The following is a 25,796-nucleotide window of genomic DNA, read 5'->3' as shown; positions in this document are numbered from 1 at the left end:
TTTGAGGCATGATAAATTATCCTATGCATGCCATTGTGTAGTATTGATCACCATTGGAAACCACGTGTGCCAAATATATACCCCCCAAATGCAACCAATTGATTGGTATCTTATACATGTAATCGACTCAGTGTATGCGGATCCATCCTGCTCCTGCCAACCATCGCCACTGGTTCGGTTACCCTCCCTCTAGAGAATGTGTTGATACAATGTCGGGAATCCAGATACATATTGGACAATTGTCTCAATCATACATGGTATCCTCTGCTCATGCATGATCCAAGAATTCCCTATGGAAAGAGTGACACATGTCTCCCCTCTGACCAGCTCCCCAAGCATAAGAACAGTGATGAACGATATGTCATCCTTGTCGGTGATCACCTCATCCCTCAACTTGTGGCTGTCAACTCGCGCACTAACCCAATGCCCCTACTGAGAAGCCTCTCCTCTATCACAGCAAAATTCATCCAAATATCTTGGGTGAGCTCCCTGTGCCCTGCTTCTCATGCCCAGAGTTTCAAAGGACAACAACTAGATCGCTCATTCCTATAAGTGATGTAGAAGAGGGTTAGGTGTGTGAGTCCCCGCGAATACCTTTAAGTATCACTCATCTATGTCCCCATTGATATTGGGTGAGCTACACCCAAAAGTATGCCAAGGGTATCCATCCATGGGTGTCCCTGGAGGCAACACTCCAAGACCTTTTCGTGCAACACCATATGCCCCTGAATAGCACTGATCATCCCAGTACTCCTAGACATGCCACTGTACACCACGGCCTACTCCTATACAATGTTGGATACCCTCGACTACAACTATGCCATCTTGTACCATCCTACTTCCTGCCTGTGTAGCTGCACATGTCACTCCCCGCATGTACTCAAAGTGATGTGAGGCACTCCCACTCCACAACGCAGTCCAACACACTACAACACACCACCATGCATCTCCATGCCTACCTGTAGACCACTGCTCAATTCTAGATGCTCCCACACATCCCTGAATGTGATGGCCTAGCGCTACGTCTCTATGTGTCAAGCCACACCTAATCAGTATCATCACCTCCACCATCGCATCACTATACCAACCGATGAGTAGATCTCCTCTCCAAATCCCCTCTAAGGGATCCGAGAAGTGACTCTCCCTATGTGTCAGCAGTGATGCCACCATTTCTCTGCTCCTCTGCATCTCTGTGCCCCACTCAAAAGTGAAGAGTCCCCAGCTCCATGCAAGGCACCGTCTGGTGGCCTGCCATGCCACCTCCTCCGACAAACTCCTTCCAAAGTATGTTGATCACCCAGTGATCCCGTGTACAAATGCCATACCAAGAAAACCGAAAGATCTTGTCCATAAGTTAGTCGACCACTGATGTTGATCGAGACTCCCCTAGCAAATTTGCATGCTCACCTACTAGGTCAAATGTACCATCTTGGGTGTAGTCAACCGACATACCTGGGAAATGATAGGTAGTCCCGCTGAGAACCCATTGCCAGTCTACGCTGCCGGTATCCCCAGTGCCTGGAAGCTCCTGTTGAGCTACACCCAGTTCCACCATCATCTCCATAGCCCACTCCATAGGGTACCAACTCAGAAACTCTCACCATCCAACCCCAAGAGAGGGATCGAATGCACAAACTCCTGAACATAGAACAAACCCATCATGTGGGTGTTGCACCCTATGCAAATCAGGTTGTCCCATCTCGCTATCCTAGTCAATACATGAAATCTGACTAGGTAGCTCTGTCTCTCTCTATCTAATGGGCCAAGGTAACCTAACAAGACTGCCAACCTCATCTATGTATGCCCGATGAGGGTTTCTCTCATGCCCCAACGTGCACTCTAACTACACTAGTAGGGAATCCAACTACTCCCCAACATGAGTCAATTTTCTCATGGACTTGGAATAAATTGATCTCATGCCCTCCAGCTCCTCTTTCTATTGCAGAATAGCCTCACGCACTAACACAACCTTCCTTTGTAATGCTAGAAGGTTGGCCTGAAACTGGTGGAACTATCGTGGGCATCTATCACCTGTAAACTCAGTCACAGCTCTAGATACCTCAGCAATTGTTGGCATCTCATCCATGGGAGGCACCCCCTCAATAGATGGCTCTATGTGTGTAGGCTCTATCCTCTCCACCAAGGTGTCAACTGTGGCTATCAAATAGGTCTCTAATAAAGGTGAATCTTGTGCCACATCGAGTATATCGATGTGATCCTCATCATCCTATGGGCTCTCAGCATAATGCTCAACCTCCTCCTCAGGTTCCTGATATCTAAAGCCAGGTCTCCACCAGAAAAAGTACTCCCTGGTCTCACCCTCTAACTGTCTTTGTCCTGCCTGCTCCTTTTCAGGAGATCTGGTGCCCTAATCTCGTCAGCTTTCCCCACATGATGTAGATGATTGCACCCCCACAGCCTGCTCACCTCTAACGTCTATGTTGTAAGGGTGAGTATGGGTTTGGTTTGTCACCCTCCTCATCTGGGCCAACCTCTCATCATACCAATGAATTCTACCCAAAAATTTCTGCATATTGGATCTCCCTTGAGCCATGGGTTTGTCTCTAGTTTCACCCATCACTGTGCACTCATACCCAAATCTTTGATGATCTTCTAGCTAATTTCCCACAACTGGGTCAAGATCATGCTATGATACCATTGTAATGTTCCAAACTAGGAAAAATAGTGCTATGCAAAGTAAATAATAAAAACAACACCATAAAATTGAAACATTCAATGCACACCCATAAAAATTCTAGGAATATCCAACAGTTGAGCCATTTTATTATAACCTAGGAGAAAAGTAAAATAATGTGGAAGAGGTGCACCTAGGCTTTCCCCAATGGCAAGCGTGATCAAACCCAGGTGGTAACATGTCAAGCCCAGATGGCACAATAACTGTTGCAATGATGCCCTGCGCTACCCCTGTGAAACTATGTTATCTACTGCAAGGATGTTGTTGGAAACCCCACCTCCTATGCTCAGAAAATTACGGAAAATTAACCCCGACCTCTCCACCAAATACCTAGAATAACCCACGAAGGAATTGGCCAAATGTTGACCTCAGAATTTTGGCCCAAATTCCCCTTAGCTCCTCTAGTTGCTAGCTGAGTTGGGACCCCTATTTGATCCCTTACATCTACCTAGAAAATTCTATAAAATTAGGAGTGTGATCCTTTTCAAAACACAAGAAAACCTAGAAAGGGTTTCCATTGGTTCCAACCTTCAAAAATTGACCCTTCACAACTTCGCCCTCCTCCAATTTCGAATTTTGTTGCTGTGACTGATCTTGTCAATATCTGCTCTCCCAACTCTAGCAATTATCCTCAAATGACCCTTCAAGTGATCTCCTACTTCTCCCGGTCCACTCCAGCTCTATAATTCCTTCCTACAACTCCCACGTGAGCCCAGTGATGGCTCTCTGCGCAGGCCCAGGTGATTGTAAATTGAACTGCTTGAATGCAGCAACCTCCTGCTCCAAAACTCTCCCGAAAGGTTGATCCTCCACTGTACCTTGAATTCCCAAACTCCCCCTGGCAATTGCTGCCCAGATGAACCCACAAGCAACACCTGTGTGTTCCCCTTCTACATCCTCCAGAAACACACACTGGCTGAGACAAATGTTGAATGATATAAATGTGAAACTCCACCAGCTCTCCTCCAAGGTAGTACGAATTCCCTTCCTAGGGTGGCACTCGAAGTCCACTGAAGCAAGGGTTGAGATCTCCGCTCGGAGACACTCATGTGCTAAACAACACAGTAACCTAGCTAAGAAACTCAAGCAACTAAGGTTGAGTTCAATATGTCAAAAGATAAGATATCCAAATGAGGAGAGCTGCCATCTTTATATAGATTTCATGGAGCACTTTTCCCTCCATCGTGGTTCCCCCACCTAACCATCGAATTCTCCTACATGCAAATCGAACTAAGGAATGTGTATTCCCCTAGTATGGGTCGCCCCCACACATACTTAACCACAATGAATTAACTTCTATTAAGTCTAGCCTCCTAATAAAATCAAATGGGCCCCATCACCTCCAAAATTGGCCCCATAATGTAGAAATTAATGTTGTTCCAAAATAATTTAAGAAGGGACATGACATCCTTCCATACTGTAGAAAAAATGACCCCATTTATGGAACTTTATGGATATCATCCACCATCCATCACATCATCTTTAAGAGAAAATTCTAAGGTTGAAGTAGTGGAAGATCACATAGAGCATCAACAACAAGTTCTCCAAATCCTAAAGGATAACCTCACTTTGGCGTAGAATAGAATAAAACAATAGGTATATCAACATCGTAGCGAAAGAAGTTTTGATGTAGGCGACTAGGTTTTTTTACGGCTAAAACCATACAAAAAAATGTCCCTCAAGCAAGCTAAGAAGGATAATAAATTATCACCAAATTATTATGGTCCTTACAAGGTGTTGCAAAAGATTGGTAGTATGGCATACAAATTGGAGCTTCCTACATCTTCCCAAGTGCACTTAGTTTTCCATGTTTCATGCTTAAAGAAGGTTATAGGTGACAAGCTCCCAATTCAAACAATATTGCAAAAACTTGATGAGGAAGGAAAAATCATATTGGAACTTGAAGCAGTCACAGAAATAAGAACTCGACAGCTACGAAATCGATCAATTTCAGAGTATCTCATCAAGTGGAAGAACTTACCTGCGGAAGATCCCACATGGGAGGATGAGAATTTTATATAGAAGCATCCAGAACTACTCAAGCATTGAGGACAACTATTTTTTGAAGTAAAGGGGCATGTTAGGTCCCTATAATATTAGTGTATTCCCTCATTGTTATTAGTGTATACCCCCTTATTGTTATTGTTGTGCCCTTACATTGTTATTGTCATGTCGGATCTGATTATATTGTGACCCCTTAGACTCCTATATATAGAAAGGAGGTTTTTTCATTTGAATCATCTAAGAATGATTCATTTGTGTAATATAAAGGAGGCTCCCCCCTCAAAGAGGCTTATTTTGAAGTCGTTTATCTATCTCTTCTTCTATTTTGTGAGTTGGTTGCATAACAGATTGAGGGCCTAGATGTGCTGATATTTAGAGTCTAAATTAGAAAAATTAGTGAATTTAAGTGCTTTGATATATTGATCCCATGCTAATTTCCCTTCACCTTCTAAATGAAGGTCATTGGAAGAAATCTAGGATTGAGAGAAAGGAGGAAAATGTGGATGGGAGACCTCATTAAGAGTGGAAAAATATGCATTAGATAGTTGTTGGATGAGCAATTCAAGAAGATGGAACTAGTGTTGACTAAATATGTAGGGGTATTTACCGAGAATAATATTTGTGCCCTTTCCAACTTTCTAGCATAGATTATTTTTTATGATAGATAAGACTTTCAAAATTCCTTTCCAAACAACAAATGCATTTTTATAGGATTTTTGAGGATATTTGATCCATTCAAGAGTATATAAGGGCCTTATGTAGTTTTGTTGTATCACATAAGACCAAAGAGCTTATCCTTGAATAATTTTCCACGTTCGTTTAGCTGTCACAACCTTTGCAAACATAGGAAAACATTTTAATCCCCATCCACCATGATATTTTGGAAGAGAAATACACTGCCAGCCTATAAGGGAAAAAATTATTTTTTCATATTTTATGAGCCAAAGAAAGAAAAGGGATAGGTTTCTTTTCCCCTGAAGTATACCCAAGGGAATCCATGCCATTGAGGCCCAATAAACGAGCATGGCCTTGATCACTGACTCACATAAAACCAATCACCATGCTCTAAATGGCCATCTATTTGTCTAGATTCTGTGTCCTTTTTCAACTTTCTCTAATAACCAAGACTGATTTGAGATTTTGTAGTTACGGGGCTTGAGAATGAAGCCCATATATTTAAATCCTTAATCAATTCCTTTTATTGGGGAGGATAAAATGCCTTCTATTTCTCTTTTTTCATTTCCAAAGATTCTCCAACCTATAATAGAATACTTTTAAGGGTTTACTTGCATTCTTATAACTTGAATGAAGGTGTCCAAAATGTCCTTTAAAATTTTGAGATGCGGGAAAAGACCATAAGAGAAGATGAGGACATCATCATTGAAGAGGAAATGTGTAAGGGAACAATTAGGGGAGATTTTTACCAATTTGAATATGCCTCTTTGGAATTGTATTAGAAATGAGTTTGCTTAATCTATCAAGCACTATGAGAAAGAGAAGGGGAGAGGGTGGGAAGTTCTATCTTACTCCTCTCTCACCATGAAAAAAAAAAGGAGAATATGCCCCATTGATCAAAATAACGAAGGAGGATGTGCTAATATAGTTCATCATCCATGTCAAAAAGGAATGATAGAAACCCAAGTGGATCAGAAGAAGTAGGAGGTATAACCAACTCGCTTGGTCATATGATTTTGAGAGGTAAACCTTATATATTATAGCTTTTTTGTGCTTTATATGAATAGAGTAAATCCCTTCTTGAGTGAGAGATAGAAACCCAAAATTGTTCAAAAGAGATATTTGTAGAAAGGATATCCTTTAATATGAGGGAAATGAGTTTGGAAATGATTTTATAAATGTAATTATAAGGGGATATAGGTCTAAAATGGTCAAAGGAATCCACATTATTGGTTTTGGGAATAAGGACAATGAAAGTGGAGTTAAAAGGGGTCAGGATGAGACCAAAGGTTCTACAATATTCAATGACTGAGAGAAGGTATTCACTAGTTAAATCAAAACATCTAGTATAGAATTCATTAGGGATGTCATCTAGCCTAGGACTCTTACCTTTTTGAAAGCTATGGAGAACTCTCTCAAGTTCTTTTTTAGAGACCTCTACCATTAGAACATCATTTCCTTCTTGATCCACAAAGCTAGGAAAAAGCCTTGCCACTTCTAGAATTTGTTGTATAGTGGCACGATTGTCTTGGCAGAATATGTTTCTATAATATGAAAAACCTCGTTATGTGATTTCTAAGAAAGATGTGGCAAGGGAGATATTAGAGCCTTTGATTTCCCAGATAGTATTTATAGATTTCTTATGGTTTTCCATCCTAGGGAATTATTTTTTGTTGTCATCTCCAACTTGTAGCTAGAGCACGCGAATTTTCATCCTCCATTCCTTCTCTTGATCAAGGAGGATTTACTTTCTAAACTTTTCAAGATTTGGAATTTTGTATTTCCAATTTTTCGGTACTTTTGAAGAAGTTTCCAGTACCAATAGGGCATGTGATTGGGAATCAATATTTGGGAGGGCTTTAAAGTCTAATTCTCTTTTTTATTTATCTAGTTCGATAATAATTCTCGTTGAGCATTTGAGATTCCTTTGGACATAAATGACTAGGGATTCATGATGCTCTCAAGATAAATGTATCCAAGAGAGTTTGAGGAGATCCATAAGTGAGGGGTATTATAACCAGGATGGGTTGAGCTTGAAATGATTGGGGGGTTTTGCAGGAAATGGAACTAATTAGGGGAGTGTTTTGAGTAACCCCCCATCGAGGTCCATTATCAAATTTTAATGTTTGTATCAAGAAGGGTGTACAAGATGTGGAAGCGATCCAATCTTTTAGAAAATTTGGTTGATCCTGATATGTTGTTTTTCCATGTTGGCAATAGCTTAGGAGGTTGGACATCACTAAATTCTAAATTGTTCAGAAGGGATATTAGAAAGTCTAGGAGGGGATTTTTTCTAGCAGAAGGGCCTGTTAACGGTGCTGGACCCACCAACATGTCACAAGATCTCCCCAGTAAGAAGTCCCAACTAGACCTCAGGTCTTTTGGTGTAGGAGTCCCAGCAGTGGGTCATACGGTATAGCCTTGATGGCAGTTGCGTGCAGAGGCATGTAAGATGTCCCTGTTGGTATCAAGGGTGTGACATGTGCAGTGAGCCAAGGAAGGTGCATGAATGGTTCTAACACATGGAAAGTGGGGTGAGTGCGCCCCTTGGAAACCTGTGAAAGGACATGGCTTGGAAGGGAACACACAAGGGAAGATGCATCACAAACTGGAAAGCAAGTAAGCTAACAATCCAAAGTGATGGTTAAACCAACAACACATCTCAGTAAGATTCATACCTACTTATAGAAAAAGAGTCCATACATGCATGTGTAAGCAAACATATACATAGATCATTAAAGTAACCAAGATAGCTGAAACACAATAACAACATATGCATGAAACGTGTTGGCTCTGTTATATTAAGAATTGAAATTTCCAATCATGTAGTCACAGGGGCTTCACTAGGGGAGAAATGTCATACCACATGGGTTCATATTGGGGGAATATTTATTGAGGAAAAAATGATATAATATATTGGGGGTTATATAGGAGGTAGAGGATTTATATATTGGAAGGTATAAAAAATAGAGCCCAAAGTTAATAAAAAAATATAAAGGGGTACAAAAAATTATAACGAAAAAATGGATACCTACAATATCTAGTGAAAGTAGGGGTTTTTAAATTGGGAGGGTATACTGGGTTCATATTGTAGGGGGTTAAATAAAGAGATTTTTAGAGGTATTTTCCAATATGTAGTCAAATTAAGGGTATTGTTTAATATGCCACAAACGAACGTGATATGTCAGAGGTTCATTGAGTGAAGCCCCTGTGCATGCAGTACAACCATGACCAACCACTAGTCCCGATAGTGGAACGTTACAGTCACTGCCACCTGCTCCTCCAAAGAGATGTACTAGCTCTGCACTATGGAGAAGCTAAGGCTTGTTACAATACTCTCCAAGCTTTCTCTAAGATAATCCTATCGAAAGCTTGGATGACCAAAAGCCTCTACAATGACTTATGAGGTACTATAAATAGAAAAGGGTGGGGTGACCCTTGACATTCCCCTTTGTGACTGTTCACCTACCCTCATGACTCTTCAACTACTCTATGATTGTTACATTCAACTATCAACACTTGAAATTCCACTTTACAAGATGTTACATACACTCTACACATGTACCCATGTAAGACAAAATAGGCTTGAGCAAGCCATGCAAGACAACACTAAGACTCGGACAACTTTGGGAAGACCAACTCTTCGACATCCTCACGATGGTCAATGGCGGTGAACTGATGCCAATATTGGTCGTCTATGATGGTGTTCATGCGTTCAATGGTGACATCTTGCTGAATGCGAACTCTTTCCTCCGTTGCATCCAGGTACACTGATATGGCTCCTCTATCCAACAAGTCTGATAACATGTGCATCATCACCTTGAGTGCTACTGGACTAGCAACATACTGATGCATAGTGTGTGTGTTGATCTCCCAGTGTGTGTTGGTGATCATGCGCATCAACTTGTCGAAATACATGTTCAGCTCCAATCAGAATTTCTTCTTGTCGTCACCTTAGTGAGTGTGCCGAATGGGTGGGATCACATGCATGCACACAATTACATCCATGATCCTGAATACCCTTGCATATGATCGACAACACTTCTCACCCTGTCTGCTCCATGCCAATTGTTGGATGGGTGCAGTTTCATCAGTCTGTGCATGTTGTGCCTCCTGTTATGCCTATTCCCGCTACAACTCTTTTTGTTGTCTGTGCAGCTCCTGTTCTTCCTTGAGTTGTCGTTTTAGCACCTATAACTCCTCTGTTTCTCTCTCTTCCTTCGCGCGATCCTCTTGTCACCTCGTTGCCTCATAGCCTTAATCTCCAAAGTTGATTTCATCACAAGTGGATCTGCTTGAGCTTGCAACTTTGTTTCGCCTATGCGCTTTCAACAACCTTCCTCTTGCATTTGCCGCATGCAGGTGTGCTACCTTCTACTGCTATTGATGGTGCTACTCACTGTGAAATCATTTCCATTTCATCTTGATATCCTTGTCCATGAACAACTTGATGTCTTCATAGATTGGCAAGTTCATGGACACTTGATCAACTGCATTCTCAGTTGTGCTATGAATGTGTCTTCGACCCTGAAGCCATTGTACCTATGTTGTTGAGAGGCAGATGAACACCTGTGATACCTAGGGACATAGAAACACTCTTGACAAGAAATTTGTCAGTCGAAAACCAAAACAAACTGGAGGACTGACATGCAACATACCTGTGTGTCTGTCTATGAAGATTGCGCAATTTTCACCAAGAGGCTGGGAGACTGACTACCAAAACTACGCAAGGCAGAGTCTGGGCTGTCAAGAGGTTGACTGACTACTGGAACAGTGCAATGCATAGTCCAGCATGGATTGTTGAGGACTGAAACTATGCAATGCACAATTTTAGTCAACAGTGACATGCAAATCAGCAAATTGCATTGCATAGTTTCTGGGGCCAGCGTGGCACTTCCTCCCATAATTGCGCAATGCAAGCCTGCAGGTCAGTGTTGGGCCGTATTTGTGCAATTTCTGGAGGGAATGTAGACCCTTCACTTCCAGAAATGCGCAATACTAGCCAGGCAAGGCAAGGTTCGAGTTAAGGCAGCCCAGACCCGCCGACAGGATACTGCAAACATGAAAAGCTTGAATGCATGGTGATACTGAGTGTAATCAGGAGTGAATGATCATGTATGGAAACAATAAGTGCAAGATTCAGAGAAGGGGAAAGCATGCATGTGTGTGAAGCGAGTCGCCGCAACAGTGATTATCGGTGCAAAAATAATGTCATGCATGCGACAACAATGAGATGAAAATGAAAACTAAAACGGTGCGTCTATAAGCTAACATACATTAAAATGACAACAAGCGCTCATTAAAATCAAGCAGACATCACTCACACAAAGCAAAACACAAAAAGTGACAGAAACACAGCACAAGACATGAAAAGCAGACTTACCCTTAAACAACTAAGCTAAAAGTGCTGAAGACTCCTCGATGCAATGTGGGATGTCAGAGCTACAAGGTCGAAGTTAGGAATGAGCTTTGCAGTGTTTGGTTCATGAGTTCTGATGAGATCGAGGTTATGACGCGCATGCCACAAATCTAGGAAAAGGCGACACTTGGAAAGAGGATTCTAAAATGACTGCATATAACCTCTAGCTGCTAAAAATAGATCCCTAGATCTAGGGATGTCTTTTGTATGCTTCCTTTTGTTATTTCAGGAAGAGAAACCCATGCATGAAAATCATTTTCTCTCAATCCCGGAGGGAACAGATCAACCTGAAGGCACATGCAACAACCTGCTTGATTGAGAGAGGGATTTGCGCAATTTCTAAGAGGAACTAGGCTGGCTGTCCCAGAGGGATTGCACAATTCTTGGGAGGATCAGGTGACTGCTGCCCAAAATTGCAAAATTTCTGGGTTGAGCTATAGTACTAGGCCATATTGCGCAATTTTCCCAAGGAATATTGTTTGATTTCATTGAGCAATTTCTGAGCCCAATAGGCTGCCCAATGGATTTGTACAATTTCTGGGCTGAGCTGTAGTGTTGGGTCAGATTCCGCAGTTTTTCCAAGGAAGCCTGTTTGACTGTTCTACGTAATTTTGGAGCTCAGCAGTCTGTCCAACATATTTGCACAATTTCTTGGGGGGGAGGTTGGTTCCCCTCTAGAATTGCGCAATTTTCTGAGGGAGCTGCTCATCCAGCAACTAGCCTAAGTCCAGAATGGCAACTTGTGAGGGGAGTGAAGCAAACTGACATTCACAGGCTGGAAAGCTACTAAGAAATCAATGAAGCCTATGTACTTGACAGTGCAAGACATGCTGCTAAGGATGGTTGGTAGGGAGGCTCCACAATGAAGCTAAGGCAAAATTTTGCAAGGTGGTTGTAGCCGCTACAACACTTGGCGAGACACTGGTAGAACTCTAGCTCTCTAAATGGACCTTGTTCGTGAAAAGCAAGTCTAACACCTTTGGAAGTATTTTTCAGTTCTTTGTTCGTCTTAGTTTCCACACTTGCTTGATTGTAAGATGTAGCATTTGCCAAGCTCTTGGTTAGTCGACACACACTCCAAGCCAAGGCAACATAGTTGTTTCGATTAGGGATGAGGGGTATATTGGTGCACAAGCTTTATGGTCATCAAAGTTTTAGTTTCATCTCTGGTGTTGTTCCACTGCTAGCAGGCCTGGACAGTACCCTGACGGAGTCACGCAGGAACATAAGCATCACTCCGCTGCCAGCGAGCCTGGTCAGTACCCCGACGGAGTTACTTGTATCACCTCTCTACACAGGAAGGTTTTCTCTTCTTTCGCCTTATTCATTTTTCATTTTTTCGAAATTTTTGAACATTTTCATTTTTTTCATTTTCATTTTCATAATTGTGCATAACACTTATTCATTTTAGAGGCGGAAGAGGAATCTTGACTTATTGAGAGCAGAAGAGGTTGTTCCTTCAGAGAAGTAGTTTGTATATACCTCTGATGTGCTTGTTAAGATTTTCCCCCTCACCTTACTCTACTTGATTGAGATGACAAGGATTAACCCAAAAACAACCGACTAGAGTAGGTGACACTAGTTGGCACGCAAGTGTTGTGTTTTCACCGAGGTTCACTTCAAACAGTACGTATTTTCCATTGATGTATCATGGATTGAAGACAACAAGTTCTTCATACAGAGGCAAAACAACAAATAACCAAGTATTGATAACCGCACAACTCCTCTTGTAGTTTACCCAACTTGTTTCAAAAGTTGTGCACAGTTTCATGCGAAACTAACCTACAGATGTAAACAAGAAAACAAACAACAAAGCAAAGCAAAAGCATAAGTAAATGCGCAAGCAAAGCGAGTAAGCAAACATGCAAAGTAAGAATCAAATACACATGCAAGCAAACAAACCAAAAGCAAACATTACTCCTACTCCTAAGCTAACGGTGCATGGGTCTGCTTCTGTAAAGTGATACTTCCAATGCAGCCACTAGCATTGGTCGACCCATGTTGGTGAAGGCATGGTTCGTGAACATCACAGCCATGCGAACCAACAAACATGAAAGATATAACAATGAAGACAAACACACTCTGAGTTTAAATGCGTCCACAGAACAAAAACGAATTCAAGTGCATGACATGCAATCCGTGGACTTACCATAGTGTTGTGTGACACTGCATGCAGATGTTAAGAATACGCACACTCTGGGTTGTGAAATGCAAGCGAATGAGAGAAAGAAAGACAACTTGTGTCACGCACGTGTGCTTGTTGTGTAAGATTCCTCCGAATGCATGAGTAATGGGATCATGTAGTTCGAGTAGAGGAAGTGAAATCTAAGCGTGGGATTGATCTTCAATGCATATAGATGAGTGATGAGGAGCCTTGGGTGCTTGAACAACTTCCTGATTGGGAGTGAAACCAACCTCGGGACAATGAGGGCCTAACATAACTATCAACTTGAGCTGAAGTGCCTTGACAGTCTACAGGTTTCGATTTTGTCGACAGATAGATCATCGTAGACCATTGTCTGAAACAGATTAACAACAATTGAATCAACATCGTGATCAGATGAAGTAGAGAGAGCACGACACCCAAGATCATAAAATTCAGGATGTTTGACGGTACTCATGATTTGATGAATCACACAGAGGGGTAGATGAGAAGCAAGAATGTTCACCCTCTACGTTCTCGGAAAAAGCAGATGAAGAATCAAGTATATGTTCAATGAATGATTTATCCTCGCTGTTGTCGGATGATGGACTGACATCAGTGTGTTTTGCGAATGATCAACAATGGGTGCATCCGTAGACGGAGATACACATGCAAAATCAAGGATGGTAGAATCACCAAAGATATCAGGAAAGAACAGAGGAGGCTCAGACAAAAGGGAGTAATCCTTTGCCAAGGGTTGATGCTCAAGCTCCCAGTCATACTCTTCATGAATGACAACACAAGTTGGTTGTGCAACGCCAACTCCGTTAATGGCTTGATCCTCATTAACAATAGGTGTAGAGTCTGGAACGAAAGAACACAAGACAGTGCCATCCAGAGGATCATTAGAATATGAAGACGGAGGTTGAGGTACAAAATACATGTGACAACCCATGGGATTCACAACCAAATATGCACGAAAATTGTGAGAAGTGATGTTGGGAGGATGTGATAGTTGAACGGATGTGTGTGTGTGTTCTCCCACATCACTCTGTAGTTGTGGAGTTGTTTGATGAGGGGATGGCGGACAATCACTTGCGACAGCAACCGTGTCCGTTTGTGATTGTGCAACTCCATCACCGAAGTATGTTGAGCAGGGTTTGAGCTTGAACTTCTTCTTGGGATTAACAGGTTTGATAAGGCAATATTCAAATCTGTCCATGAGATATTGAAATTTCATCTTACTTTTCGGGGCTTCAAACATGAATAGACATAAGCTGTCTGAAAACTCCATAGGTGATTCATGTGGTGCCTTCTGTTTTTTTAACAATTTTTTATCGAGTACTTCAGGATAAAAATGGTGGAAAACAGATTCAATTATATCGCTGAACTGCTTGATTGAGTGCACGGAGTTATGAGGTGGTGTGCCACAACATTACAATAAGTGGTCACGAAGTGTGTGTGCGAGCAACGAACAAACCTTTGTTTTACTAAAATCTTAGTTCCATAAATAAGACTAAATACTACCCCAATTATAGTTTAACTCTCATCTAAATGGAATTAATGCAATAATTTTATCCAAATAAATTAATCAAAATATAAAAATAATTATCATTATAAAAAAATATTTAATATTGTAATTGGTCATAGAAATTTTATTTAAAAACAAAAAGCAAAGTTTGCATATCAACAACACAGAAATTAAGCACTAGCATATATCATATTAATTCATTGTATTTAATTTAACAAAATGGTGTGTTATGTAAACATATGTATGGATGAGTGTTTTTTAAATTATTTTATTTTTATGATTAGTTAAGTAAGACAACACATGGATTTTAAATCAATAAACCTAAACTTAACATCAAAGAGTACCTTAATGGTACACTGAATCACTGTAGTGACCAATAAAGTAACATATAAATATTCCAGATTGTTGCGATTACTCCTATGTAATCCACAATAATTAAAGACATAACATCGACTGATGCATCTTTTTTAAACAAAGACTAGGTAAATATATTATCAAAAATGGTTGGAGTAAAGTTGGCGACACTGGTTATACATACATATGTCCTCGTGATTCAAGCTGTTTACACTCGTCCAAAACATAAAACAGGAGTTTACCAATGTCCTTTGGCAAGAATATCTAAATTTCTGTACTTTTATAAGTCCTATAAAAGATTTCAAAGATATTGACTACTCTATAAAAAAACATAAAGTAAAGAAATGTGTGATGACTTGCTTCCTCCAGATTTTATTTAATATTCAATTAAATAAAATATTACATAGAGAAAAGAACTATATTTTAAACCCAAAACAAAATTAACTCAGTACAATAAAGACAAGTAAGGAAGAAACCAAACCTTAAAAAAAATGGTGTGAAGTCCCTATAAATGCCTCTTTCCAACTTCTAGCGTTTATATATATATATATATAAAAGTTAAAAACAATATACATCCATTTCGAGCGTTTATATTATATAATTTAATTTAAAAATAATATACATTGAGATAAAGCTATTTTAAACATAGATTTAATATGAATTTAGAGAATGCAAAATTTTTTTAGAGTGAAAAATATAATGTGTAATTTTTTTTTGTTTAAATTGTATTTTTGAATACTATATAGAGTACATAATTTATACTTATAAGTAAAAAAAATTGTCGAATTTTGATAAATAAATAAATATATATATATATATATATATATATATATATATATATATATATATATATATATCTAAAAAAAGACCAAACTGTAAAACACTGAGACCAATTCAAATATTGTAACTATAATTTTTTTTAGCCAACATTGTTTTTCTATTTAGAGAATATTTTATTTTTATTTTAAAAGGGACACATGTCAATTCCACATTGAATACAGGTAGAATTACACATCCCTGTCATATTGGGGCTTCGAATGAACCTTTGACTCAATAATGAGAAATAGTGGTAGAGATTTAATTTCATGGAATATTGGCAAGGTTGAGATGTATTTCAAAGGTAGTTATTCTCTTTTTGCACTAAGAAGCTCTCTACAACCCAATATAAGATAAATATGTAGGCATTAGATGTTAGATGTAATTTATTTTTTTTCATTAATCAAATTATGAACAATTTCTAGATAAAAGAAAATCATAATATACATATCACATTCAAATATATAATATATATAAATAGTAGTTATAAATTAACATCTATTTTACCATATAAATTAAAATAATGATTTTATAACCATATTTAAATTTAATTAATAAGCATATAAAATTTAATATTTACAGTATAACAAGATTGTTTTTTTTTTTACTTTAACGGTTATGTTTTTTATTGAATGGCGGCAAAACAGCTACCGCGTGCTAGTTACATTGAAAAGGATCCTCAAAATTCTTGACCCTCAGAATTCTTGTTACCTGGTGAATCCATGGACCTGCTTTGTTTCTTAAACGTCTTTTAGGGAAAAAACGCCGAGTCTCTGCCTGAAAGTTCTGGACATCAATAAAGGAGCGATTTTCCACACAATCAATGGCTGTTACCTGTTGCCCCTGGGAGATTGCAGAAATTTGAGATGCTGACCTCTAACTCGGCTGCCAGTGAGACAGTTCGGAACTGAGTTTCTTCAATCTGGCAAATGAAATGTCGATTTCCCTCTCTAATCATCAATCACATGTATTCCTCAGGACATTTTTGAAGAATTGTAATGCAATTTCCTTGGGCAAACAACTTGCGGTCTCTGACTATTTAATCCGATGCTTTATGAGTCTCGATGTTTAGATCAGCTTGCTCTAATACTTGAATCAAAATTCCCTTTGCAGAAGACCGGACGGTGGAGCCGATGGAGATGGAACAAACAGTCACAAGATCCTCTTTCTGGAGTTAATCTAAGTTCTGGAAAGGAATGCGTTGCTAACAGACTCAACAAGCTTGAGAGTTGACAGGCAGAGGAAGGATCCGAATTTTGCTGCCATTCTTGGCTTTCTTCCGACAAGTGGATGGGGAACCAGAAAAGACTCTTTTAGTTCTTCCAGAAGCTCACCTGTACCGTGCATTCAACCAAACAGACACACAACGTCCAAGACAGAGCAGGATTCTGCTGGAAACAGAGCATAAGAGTCTGCTAGATACAGAGATTCCAAAGTAACAAACTTATCATGAATTCCTGCCCTTGGAGCTTGGTATAGTTGAAACCTGGAAGCTAGAACAGCAAAACCTGATGGGAATCCAAGATTGTTGTCTCAGAAGCTGATCCCGTAAACATCAAATATCAATTTCCTAGGAAAGCCTATTGAGGGATGAAACAGAGAGAATCAACCGAGATGACTGAAAGGGTTCTTTGGTTTTGGGCTGAGCCTAGAATCTGGAATCAATCTTGGATTGTCGGATTACAAAATTGATTGAACAGGGAGCCCCTATTTCAGATAGGAAAGGAGGATCGAGCTGGAGATTTAAGGAATGGAGCAAGAAGATTCTGATGAGTTAATTACCAGGGATCTTCGGGAACAGAGGACACCAAGGTTGGCCTCAGTATCAGCTTGGGAGTTGAGGTTCCTTAAGATATGAAAGAAGGATATTTTGATAAATTTGGGCAGCAGAAGTCTGATTTTCCTGATGATGGAGGCTAACTGAACCTGGTGAGAGTTCTTAGGACGAAGCATGGCCTGGATGATGTGTCTTGAGTCCCCGAAGACTGAGAGAGAAAGGATATTTCTTTTGATCGCCTGTGTCAGCCCTTGCCACAATACCAGAGCCTCCGCTCTATTGTTAGTTTCAGTTCCTAGACCCCAATGGAATCTAAGTTCCGGAAAGCCTCCAGGGCTCAATAGAACTCCCCCGCTGCCAGCAACCCCAGGGTTTCCTTTAGAAGCCCCATCGAAGAATAAACAGTGATCTTCCAAGGCCGATCTCCACTTGATAAACTCTTGTTCTTCCAGCCTAATCTCCCAACTGGAATGAACGGGAACAGATTGAGGGGGCCTTTCCTTCAACTTTGGAACTAATTCTTTGAACCAATTCTCTTCTTCTATGAGCAGTCTCGTTTCGTTCCTTGATGAAGTGTTGGCTTCCAGTGCCTCGCCCAACAATGCTTTTATTTTAGAGATAACTCTTATTGTAGTGCAACTTTCTTCTCGAAAAATTATGTTGTTTCTTTCCAACCATAATTTCCAGCAAATAAACTTAGGGATCCACATCCAGCTGGTTTTAAGGAGACTTTTATTTTTAAGGCAGAAGGGAGATAAGCTGGCCCAAGTTCTGAATAGGGCAGGGATGTTGTCTGGAAGAGCAAGGAAGGGCTCTAACCACAGCACTCCCCTCCAGACTTCTTGAGCAAAGGGGCATAGCAGCAACAGGTGATTGGTAGTTTCTTCATCAGACCTACAAAGGGGACATCTGGAAGGTCCTTCCATTCCTCTTCTTCTCAAGTTATCTCTGGTGAGGATGCTTTGGTGTGCCACGGTCCAACAGAAGAAGTCTATTTTTGGGAGAGCTGGAAAGTCCCATATAAATTTCCATTGGGCCGGATTTGGAGGAACATGAGGAACAGCCGTAATTCTTTTATAACCTTCAGAAACAGTATATTGGCCAGAGATGAACCCCCAGCCTCTTTTGTCTTTGGCAGTGGCCTTTGAAGGAGATTTTCCTTGGAGCATATCTAGAAGTAAAGAGGCTTCCCCCTGCAGCATTATGGGGACCTCCCCCAGATTCCACCCATCCCAGGTTCTATCAGGAGCTTCTTTCCAGTTCGAAATGTCCCACAATGTGTGCAGATTGTGAGACTGAAGCCAATCTTTGATGTTTGCGAGACCATTCACATGCTTCATTGGCTGGTCACCCAAGATCGGATCAGCCCAGATATTGATTTTCCTTCCATTACCAGGGATCCAATATAGGTGTTGGCTGAATTGCTCCCTAGCAGCATTGCAAAGATTAAATATTGGTGAACCTTTTAGAGTTCTTGGAGGTTTATCCAGGCATCTCAAACGCTGCCCATGGAAGTATTTCTTCCAAATGACTCTTTTACTCCAGCTAGTATTTCCAGAGACTAAATTCCAAAGGATCTTGGATCCCAAAGCAAGGTTTTGAGCCGCCAAATTGCGCAGCTGGAGGCCTCCTTCCTGAAAGGGACTCTTGAGGATTTCCCAGCTCACTAAATGGATTCTTCTATCATTGTTATTCCCACCTTCCCACAGAAATCTTCTCAACAGGCTATCTAACTTACTAAGAAAGGTTTTTGGGGCAAGGAGGATTGAGTTTTGGAATAGAGGCATGCTTATTAGGACCGATTTCATGAGGATGACTTTCCCTGCATTGTTCAGCCATGAGGCACCCCAGGCTTGGATTCTATTCTTTATTTTGTCAAGCAGAGGCAGCCAGTGAGCAACTTTAGGCTTTGTTTTGAAGATTGGGATCCCGAGATATTTAAATGACTCCCAATTTCGGATTCCTTCCATTTCTAAAAGTCTTGCTATGTTAGACAGTTCTTTAGTCGAGCAATTCCAGCCATAGATAGAGCATTTTCTATAATTGATTTTGTTGCCCGAGATCAGCCTGTAAATGTCCAGTTCCCTCTTGAAATGTCTGGCAGAGATCAAGCTGGCTCCTCCAAGCAGCAGAGTGTCGTCAGCAAATTGGGCATGATTAATGTCTTTCACCTTGTGGGTAGTTCTGAGGCCAGGCAGTGTTTGAATTTGCTGATTATGATCTAGTTGGAAACTCAACACCGAGGCTTGGACAGCATATAGGAGCGGAGACAACGGGCATCCCTGTCTCAGGCCCCTAGAAGCTTGGAAGAAATCAGTAGAACGGCCATTAACCAAAGGCGCAATCCAAGGCGAGGCAATACAGGCTTTCACCCAGTTGATGAAGTTTGTTGAAAAGCCTAGCTTCTTCATCAAGGCAAACATAAATTCATGTCTCACCCTGTCAAATGCGTTAGCCAAGTCGAGCTTAATCACCATGCCTTTCTCCTTTCTTTGGCAACTAGAGTGGACTGCTTCTTGGACCAGCACAATGTTATCCAAAATCTTTCTGCCTTTTATGAAACCGCCTTGATTTTCAGGGATGATGTCTGGCAAGATGTTTTTCAGCCTGTTGGCTATTATTTTGGAGACCAACTTATAGCTGGAATTGCACAAAGATATTGGCCTAAATCTACTAAAGTCAGAGGCGCCTTTCTCTTTTGGGATCAGAGCTAGGAAGGCTGAGTTGATGCCACCACCTATCTTTACACAATTCTGGGATTTTCTGACCATCCTCAGTAGATCTTTTTTTATTATTGACCAGCAAGTCAAAAAGAACCTGACAGAGAACCCATCTGGCCCTGGGGCTTTATCAGGCTCCATGTTGTTCAGTGCCTCCTCAAGCTCTTCCATACTAATCGGAGCTGTCAGCATATCATTGTCCGAGTCCTTGACACAATTGGGTATTAAATTGATCGGATAAGAGTGGGGATCAATAGCTGGTTCTTCAGGAGCCGAATACAGATCTTGGAAGAAGGAGTATGCAGCTCTCTTGATGCCTTCGAAATCCTTAATCACTGTATTTTGGTGTTGAATCTCTGAGACTGATTTGAAGTTCTTTCGGGCTTCCGCTTGCTTATGAAAGAAGCTGGTGTTCTTATCGCCGGATTTCAGCCAGAGAATCCTAGACTTCTGCCGCCAAAATTCTTCCTCCTCCCTGCTAGATCTATGAACCTCTTTTTGGAGCTCGACTTCTTTTAGTAGCATACTTGGAGAAACAGGATTATGCTCCATTTCTAGTTGATGAGCAGCAAGCCTATTTATATTTTCTTTTCTTTTGGATGTTGGGGTTTGCAGTCTTTTAGCCCAGTCTTTAAGATTTCTTTTTAGAACCCTGATTTTCTCTTCCCACACAAAGAAAGGAGAACCATGGATGGGCCTATTCCAAGAGTCGGAGACCACATCTTGAAAGCCTTCTTGCTGGATCCACAGAGGGCTGAACCGAAAAGGGATGGGGCCAAGATTGCAATCAAGGGAAAGCTCGAGAAGAATGGGCTTATGATCAGAGGTGAGATTTGGGAGAATTTTAGAGGATGCCATAAGACCGCTGGTTAGGAAAGAAGAGTGGACAAGAAATCTGTCTAGACGGGCAACAATATGGTTGGGGGCTGTTCTTTTGTTGGACCAAGTGAATTTTCCTGAAGAAGGTTTAATATCCTCCAGGTCCCAGCCCAGCATTATGTCTTCAACCCATTCTCTGGCAGGATCCCTGACAATGGAACCTCCCTTTTTCTCATTAATATCAAGGGTGACATTAAGGTCACCTGCAATTATGATATTCTCGGGGTTTTTCTCTAAAAGAAATGAATGAAGCGAGTTCCAGCAGATTTTTTTCTCACTTGGCAAAACAGGAGCATACACATTAAACATACTTACTTGCTGACCAGAATCCTTGTGGAGTAGCTGAGTGAAGAGCCAGTGAGCGCTGCTTTTTTCTTGAATAAAGTCATATATAGTGCTGTTCCAGAAGGTGGCTATTCCACCAGAGGCACCTCTTGCACTAACCGCTTTTCCATGACCTTTGTTCCAAAAAACTTTACTAGAATGGAGGAGAGAAAGATCCTCCAACTTTGTCTCCTGGATGAGGAGGATTTCAGGCGAGTATATTCTCACTAAATCTTTCAGGGCTTCCTCTTTCGACCTGCTGCCTAAACCTCTGCAGTTCCAGGAGACGTATTTCATTATTTACTTTTGTGGGGAGAGGAGGCTCCCATTGGAGCCTTGTTGCTTTTGCGCCTAGATCTGGTATTCATCATTGATTTGAGAGTTTTTTGGGATCCCTGGAGGACATCTTTGTAAGTTTCTTCCTCTCTCTGTTTCTTCTTTGATTTCCGCCCTCTAGTCGTCTTGATTGGAGTGGCTAACGAATTGTCAGATTCAGAATCTCTCTCTTTTGAATCGCCTTCAGAGTCTGAGGCTAGACTAATGTGTTCTTCATTGCCTTCATTTCCTCTCTGACATTCCTCGGGTGAGGGGACTGTTGATTCTGCTTCATTTGTTTTTCCTTTTTTCTCCATATTTCCGGTTTCTTCTTGGTTCTCCTTATCATCCATCTTTTCTCCAGAGGGAGATCCATCTTTAGAAGCAGCAGCGGCTTTTGGATTGGTGTGAGGCTTTCCCGATGGGGCGGTAGTTTTCTGTCCGGGAGGCTTTGGAATAGCCTTTCCCTTTCTGATTTCTTTCCATCCTTCTTCTTCAACTGTGTTCCCTGTTGGGGCTTTTGGGCAGTTTCTCTGGAAGTGTCCATGCTCATGACAAGTTCGACATTTGAAAGGCAGTTGCTCGTAGTCCAATTTCTGGTAGTGCTGCCATTCTCCAACTTTGAGTTTAATCGCTTCTGGAAGCCCGGCTTCCAGATCGACTTCTACGCAGATTCTAGCACAAGTATATTGGCCCTTGTGATCAGCTTTGTCAATGAATCGACCCAGCCCATTACCAATCTTCTGCAGAGATTGATAGCTCCAACAGTGAAGAGGGAGATTGGGTAAACGAACCCAGACCGGCGCCTCCTTGGGGACATCAACGGATGGATCAAAATCAGGACTCCATTTATTGAGATACAGTCCCTGATTTCCCATAAAGTACGGCCCGTTTCTGAAAACCAGGTCGCGATCTTCCTTGGTGGTAAATTCAAAGATGAAATAGCCTCGCCCTACAGCATAACAAATCACATTATTTTCCAGCTGCGGTCTCCAGTTTCGTTGTATCCAATCGTCTGTGGTCTTAGTGGACGGCCATCGGCCCATAAACTGCCCTACCAGGCCTCTGTCAGACAACGCAAGAGCGATTTTAATCGATTGCTCCTCTGGGAGTGCTATCTCTGGTATTTCGTCGAGCTTTTTAATGAATTTCGGCACTTCAACGTGCTGATGCTTCTTCCCTTTCTGCGATAACAGTCTTCTGAAGGCATCTGCAGAGGATAATGGAGGGGTGGGAGCGGACTCCCCACCCCCGGGACCGCTCATGGCAGCGTCCAAGAGCTTGGCGGCGGCAAACCTACAGTCTGCTTCAGAACAGCAGCGCGCGCGCGATTTATGGTTGCACTAACAAGATTGTTAATCATGAATATTCATCCTATTTTACCATGGATATTATTAACTTCTAAATATGATTTCTTACAATACCATGGCATATCAATACCACATACCCAAAAACCATAACTCATTTCAAAAAAAAAAATTTCACAAATATTTTATTTTAATTTTATAACATTTTTAAATTAAACTGGGGTGAGAGATGTTGTAATGGCCTCCGTGGGATCTGAGCCAAGGACACTGCATTTATGAAGGCTATAATGAGGTGGTTGAATGATGACCATCATTTACCCTCTTGCACGCTAAAGGTGGCATTGAACATGGTAAGTTACCTAGGGAGGTGGGGGTGTAGACGATCAAACTTGGCTCTGAGGTTCTGCGTCATAATTGTTGTTAGCTCGTTGGTCAGGGTTAAGCACTTTATCCAGGCTTCAAGAGCAGCAATAGACGAGAGGCTCCCTCGCATCTTTGACCTCCAGCTAGCAAGTGATCGGTTCAGGTATATTTTTTTTTAAATCCTAATTGCATCCTCTCAGGTTTGGTTATTTGTCTCTACTTGAACATTATCATGGCTGTTTCTAAATTGAGGAGTTTGGAAATTTTAGAGGAATTATGGGTTGTTTTTGAAGCAAATATTGTGAAATGTGAACCCAGACTTGTGCTCCTTGCCAATCTTTCAGTGCTCTATGGAATTCTTATCTCCTTGATGGCTTCACATTTTGTAACCATTGTTAAGACTCTATCTATTATCTTGAGTGTATGGGTTTATGAACAAGTTGTCTTCTTAACGATATATCAGTTTCTTTGAGCGACATGAGTTAATTGGGCAAAAAACAACTATGTTTGGTGGATAACTCTGTTTCGATGGGTTCCTGAACTTTGAAGGCAAACAACTACAACCCATTTGGTCGCCGCAGGGTTAAAGCTGTAGAGGTTTCTGGGTTCTCTGAATATATTGCTTATTATTACTTTGTATCATGTTCTCTTATATTTTGAGGTATATACCACTATCGACTTACTAAAGCTCCTATGTCGCTTTGTTTCTCTATGGCTCGGGTGTTTGCTTGGTGGATATTGGCATTCTCTGGTTCTGGCTTAAGGTATCTCAGTGTGGTTTGCAAGTAAGGTTAATGGCCTGACTTGCCTCTCACAAAAGGAACTTTGGCTGGGGAGGCCATGCTCAAGTTCATAGTAGGGGTCGAGGGCGTGGTGAAGGGCAAGCTCAGCGTTCGCCTCCCAGGGGTAAAAGGCATTGTGGTATTGCAGGTAAGACATGGGAAGCCACTCAAGCTTACCACTGTAACACTCCTCCTCTTGTCTGTCAGTTAATATCGAGTTGGGAAACAAAATTAAAGCAACAAGTTGAAAATAGTGATTTGGACTTGGAAGAATGGCAATCCTTAGTTCAGGATCCTGGCCATACTCGTGTAAGATACTCCCAATTCCAATAGTCGGTTTATCTATACTGGCATATGAAGCATATCGTGGCCAAATCAATTATGTCCAGTGCTGCAGGGCCATCCAAACCAAATTCTGATCTCTAAGAAATTCACAGTGAATTTCAATTGATTCAGCGTCAAATCCAACTTCAAAATGTTCGTCTCAGCCAGATTGAGAACCACATCCCTTGTCTTCCACAAACAAAGCTGTTGGGTTCCAGCACCAAAGATCTGGTACCTATTGATTCTTCAGATGAGTAATTGGCTAATTAGCACGGTTATGTTTTTTGAAAATTTTGAGTAGTGTATCAAATGGCTTCACAATTTTTTAGTTTATGTCTTAGACATATAGTTATTAAGAGTATTAAGGACATATATACTTACATTGCACTGCTAGACAATCTAAAAACCTTTAAATAATGGCTTATCATGCAGTTAGATGACCAACATATCCGGTTTCCTAGTGGGTGGGTTGAGGCCATCTAACACTTGTTGGATGTATATGTACCTTCTGCTTTTTGAAATGAAATAGAAAGGATCTGCAAATCTTACAAAAAAATAAAAACTAAATACTTACATTAAATATACATTACAACAAGATTTTCAACCATGGATATTCACCTCCATTTTACCATGGATATTATTAACTTGTAAATTGGCATTGTTACAATACCATGGACCAATATCATGGCTTATCAATACCACTTACCCAAAAACCATAATTCATATTTGATTTCAGACTTTTGCTATCCATATTTATTTTGGTAGGTAGAATGTTTGATGGATATTTCGAACTTATGAAATGAACCTCATTAGTAGGTTGGAAATGTCCATTAAACATAGATGATGTGATTTATGTGAAAGCTAGCTACAAAAACCATAATTCATTTCAAAATCAAAATATTTTAGAAATATTTTATTTTATAACAGTTTTTAAATTAAATCTAAAAGTAAAAAACTACAAGGAGATCTTGTAATGATGTAAATATTTGTAAACATTTACATGTGGGTTCAATTAAAAAATTAAAAAATGATAAAAGTAATTGCCTAGAGAATCTAGTCCAGTATATAAAGATGTAAAGTGTTTTTTTTGTATTCAAGCTTCTAAGATTCATAATGAATTAAGCAAAGTCTTTCGGTAGAAATCACACGAGAAATTTTTGGCCGACTTGTTTTGAACCAATTACATAAAACTAAAAATAAAATAAAGTATAACATATAAAACTAATAATTATAATATAATTAATAATAAAACCAGCCTAGATCCATTTTAAGGCTGGATCTATCAAGCATTGAGAGAGATCAAATCTCTTGAGATGCAGACCTCTTTTAGAATAAACTGAGGGGGAATCTCTTGAGATGCAAACCTCT

The 25,796-nt window shown here is 40.6% G+C and overlaps 1 protein-coding gene across 1 annotated transcript; it reads right to left on the bottom strand.

Annotated features, from left to right (window-relative positions):
• Positions 1–3,388: 3,388 nt before the first annotated feature.
• On the bottom strand, positions 3,389–21,634 carry LOC149262104 (uncharacterized). Its single transcript, XM_089374604.1, has 3 exons — positions 20,232–21,634; positions 17,559–19,853; positions 3,389–3,611 (listed from the first exon to the last, which is right to left on the bottom strand). Exons 1-3 carry the CDS (start codon positions 21,632–21,634, stop codon positions 3,389–3,391), a joined length of 3,921 nt encoding a protein of 1,306 aa, XP_089230730.1.
• Positions 21,635–25,796: the final 4,162 nt, after the last annotated feature.

The sequence above is a fragment of the Pinus tabuliformis genome, chromosome 6 (assembly GCF_031772625.1).
Source record: "Pinus tabuliformis cultivar Carrire ecotype Pingquan chromosome 6, CPIR1, whole genome shotgun sequence".
In the NCBI taxonomy this organism is placed as follows: Eukaryota; Viridiplantae; Streptophyta; class Pinopsida; order Pinales; family Pinaceae; genus Pinus; species Pinus tabuliformis.
The sequence above is the reverse complement of the archived record's forward strand: the minus strand, read 5'-3'. Positions and strand labels throughout refer to the sequence as shown.

Excerpts from the sequence above, each read along its gene's own strand:
- LOC149262104 (XM_089374604.1), bottom strand. The coding sequence starts at position 21,634 with ATGAAATACGTCTCCTGGAACTGCAGAGGTTTAGGCAGCAGGTCGAAA. Across the intron at positions 19,854-20,231 it reads CCAGATGGGTTCTCTGTCAG|GGTGAGACATGAATTTATGT; the intron begins GTTCTTTTTGAC and ends CGCATTTGACAG. Across the intron at positions 3,612-17,558 it reads AAGAACTCTCACCAGGTTCA|CCAGTGTGTGTTTCTGGAGG; the intron begins GTTAGCCTCCAT and ends CATTTGTCTCAG.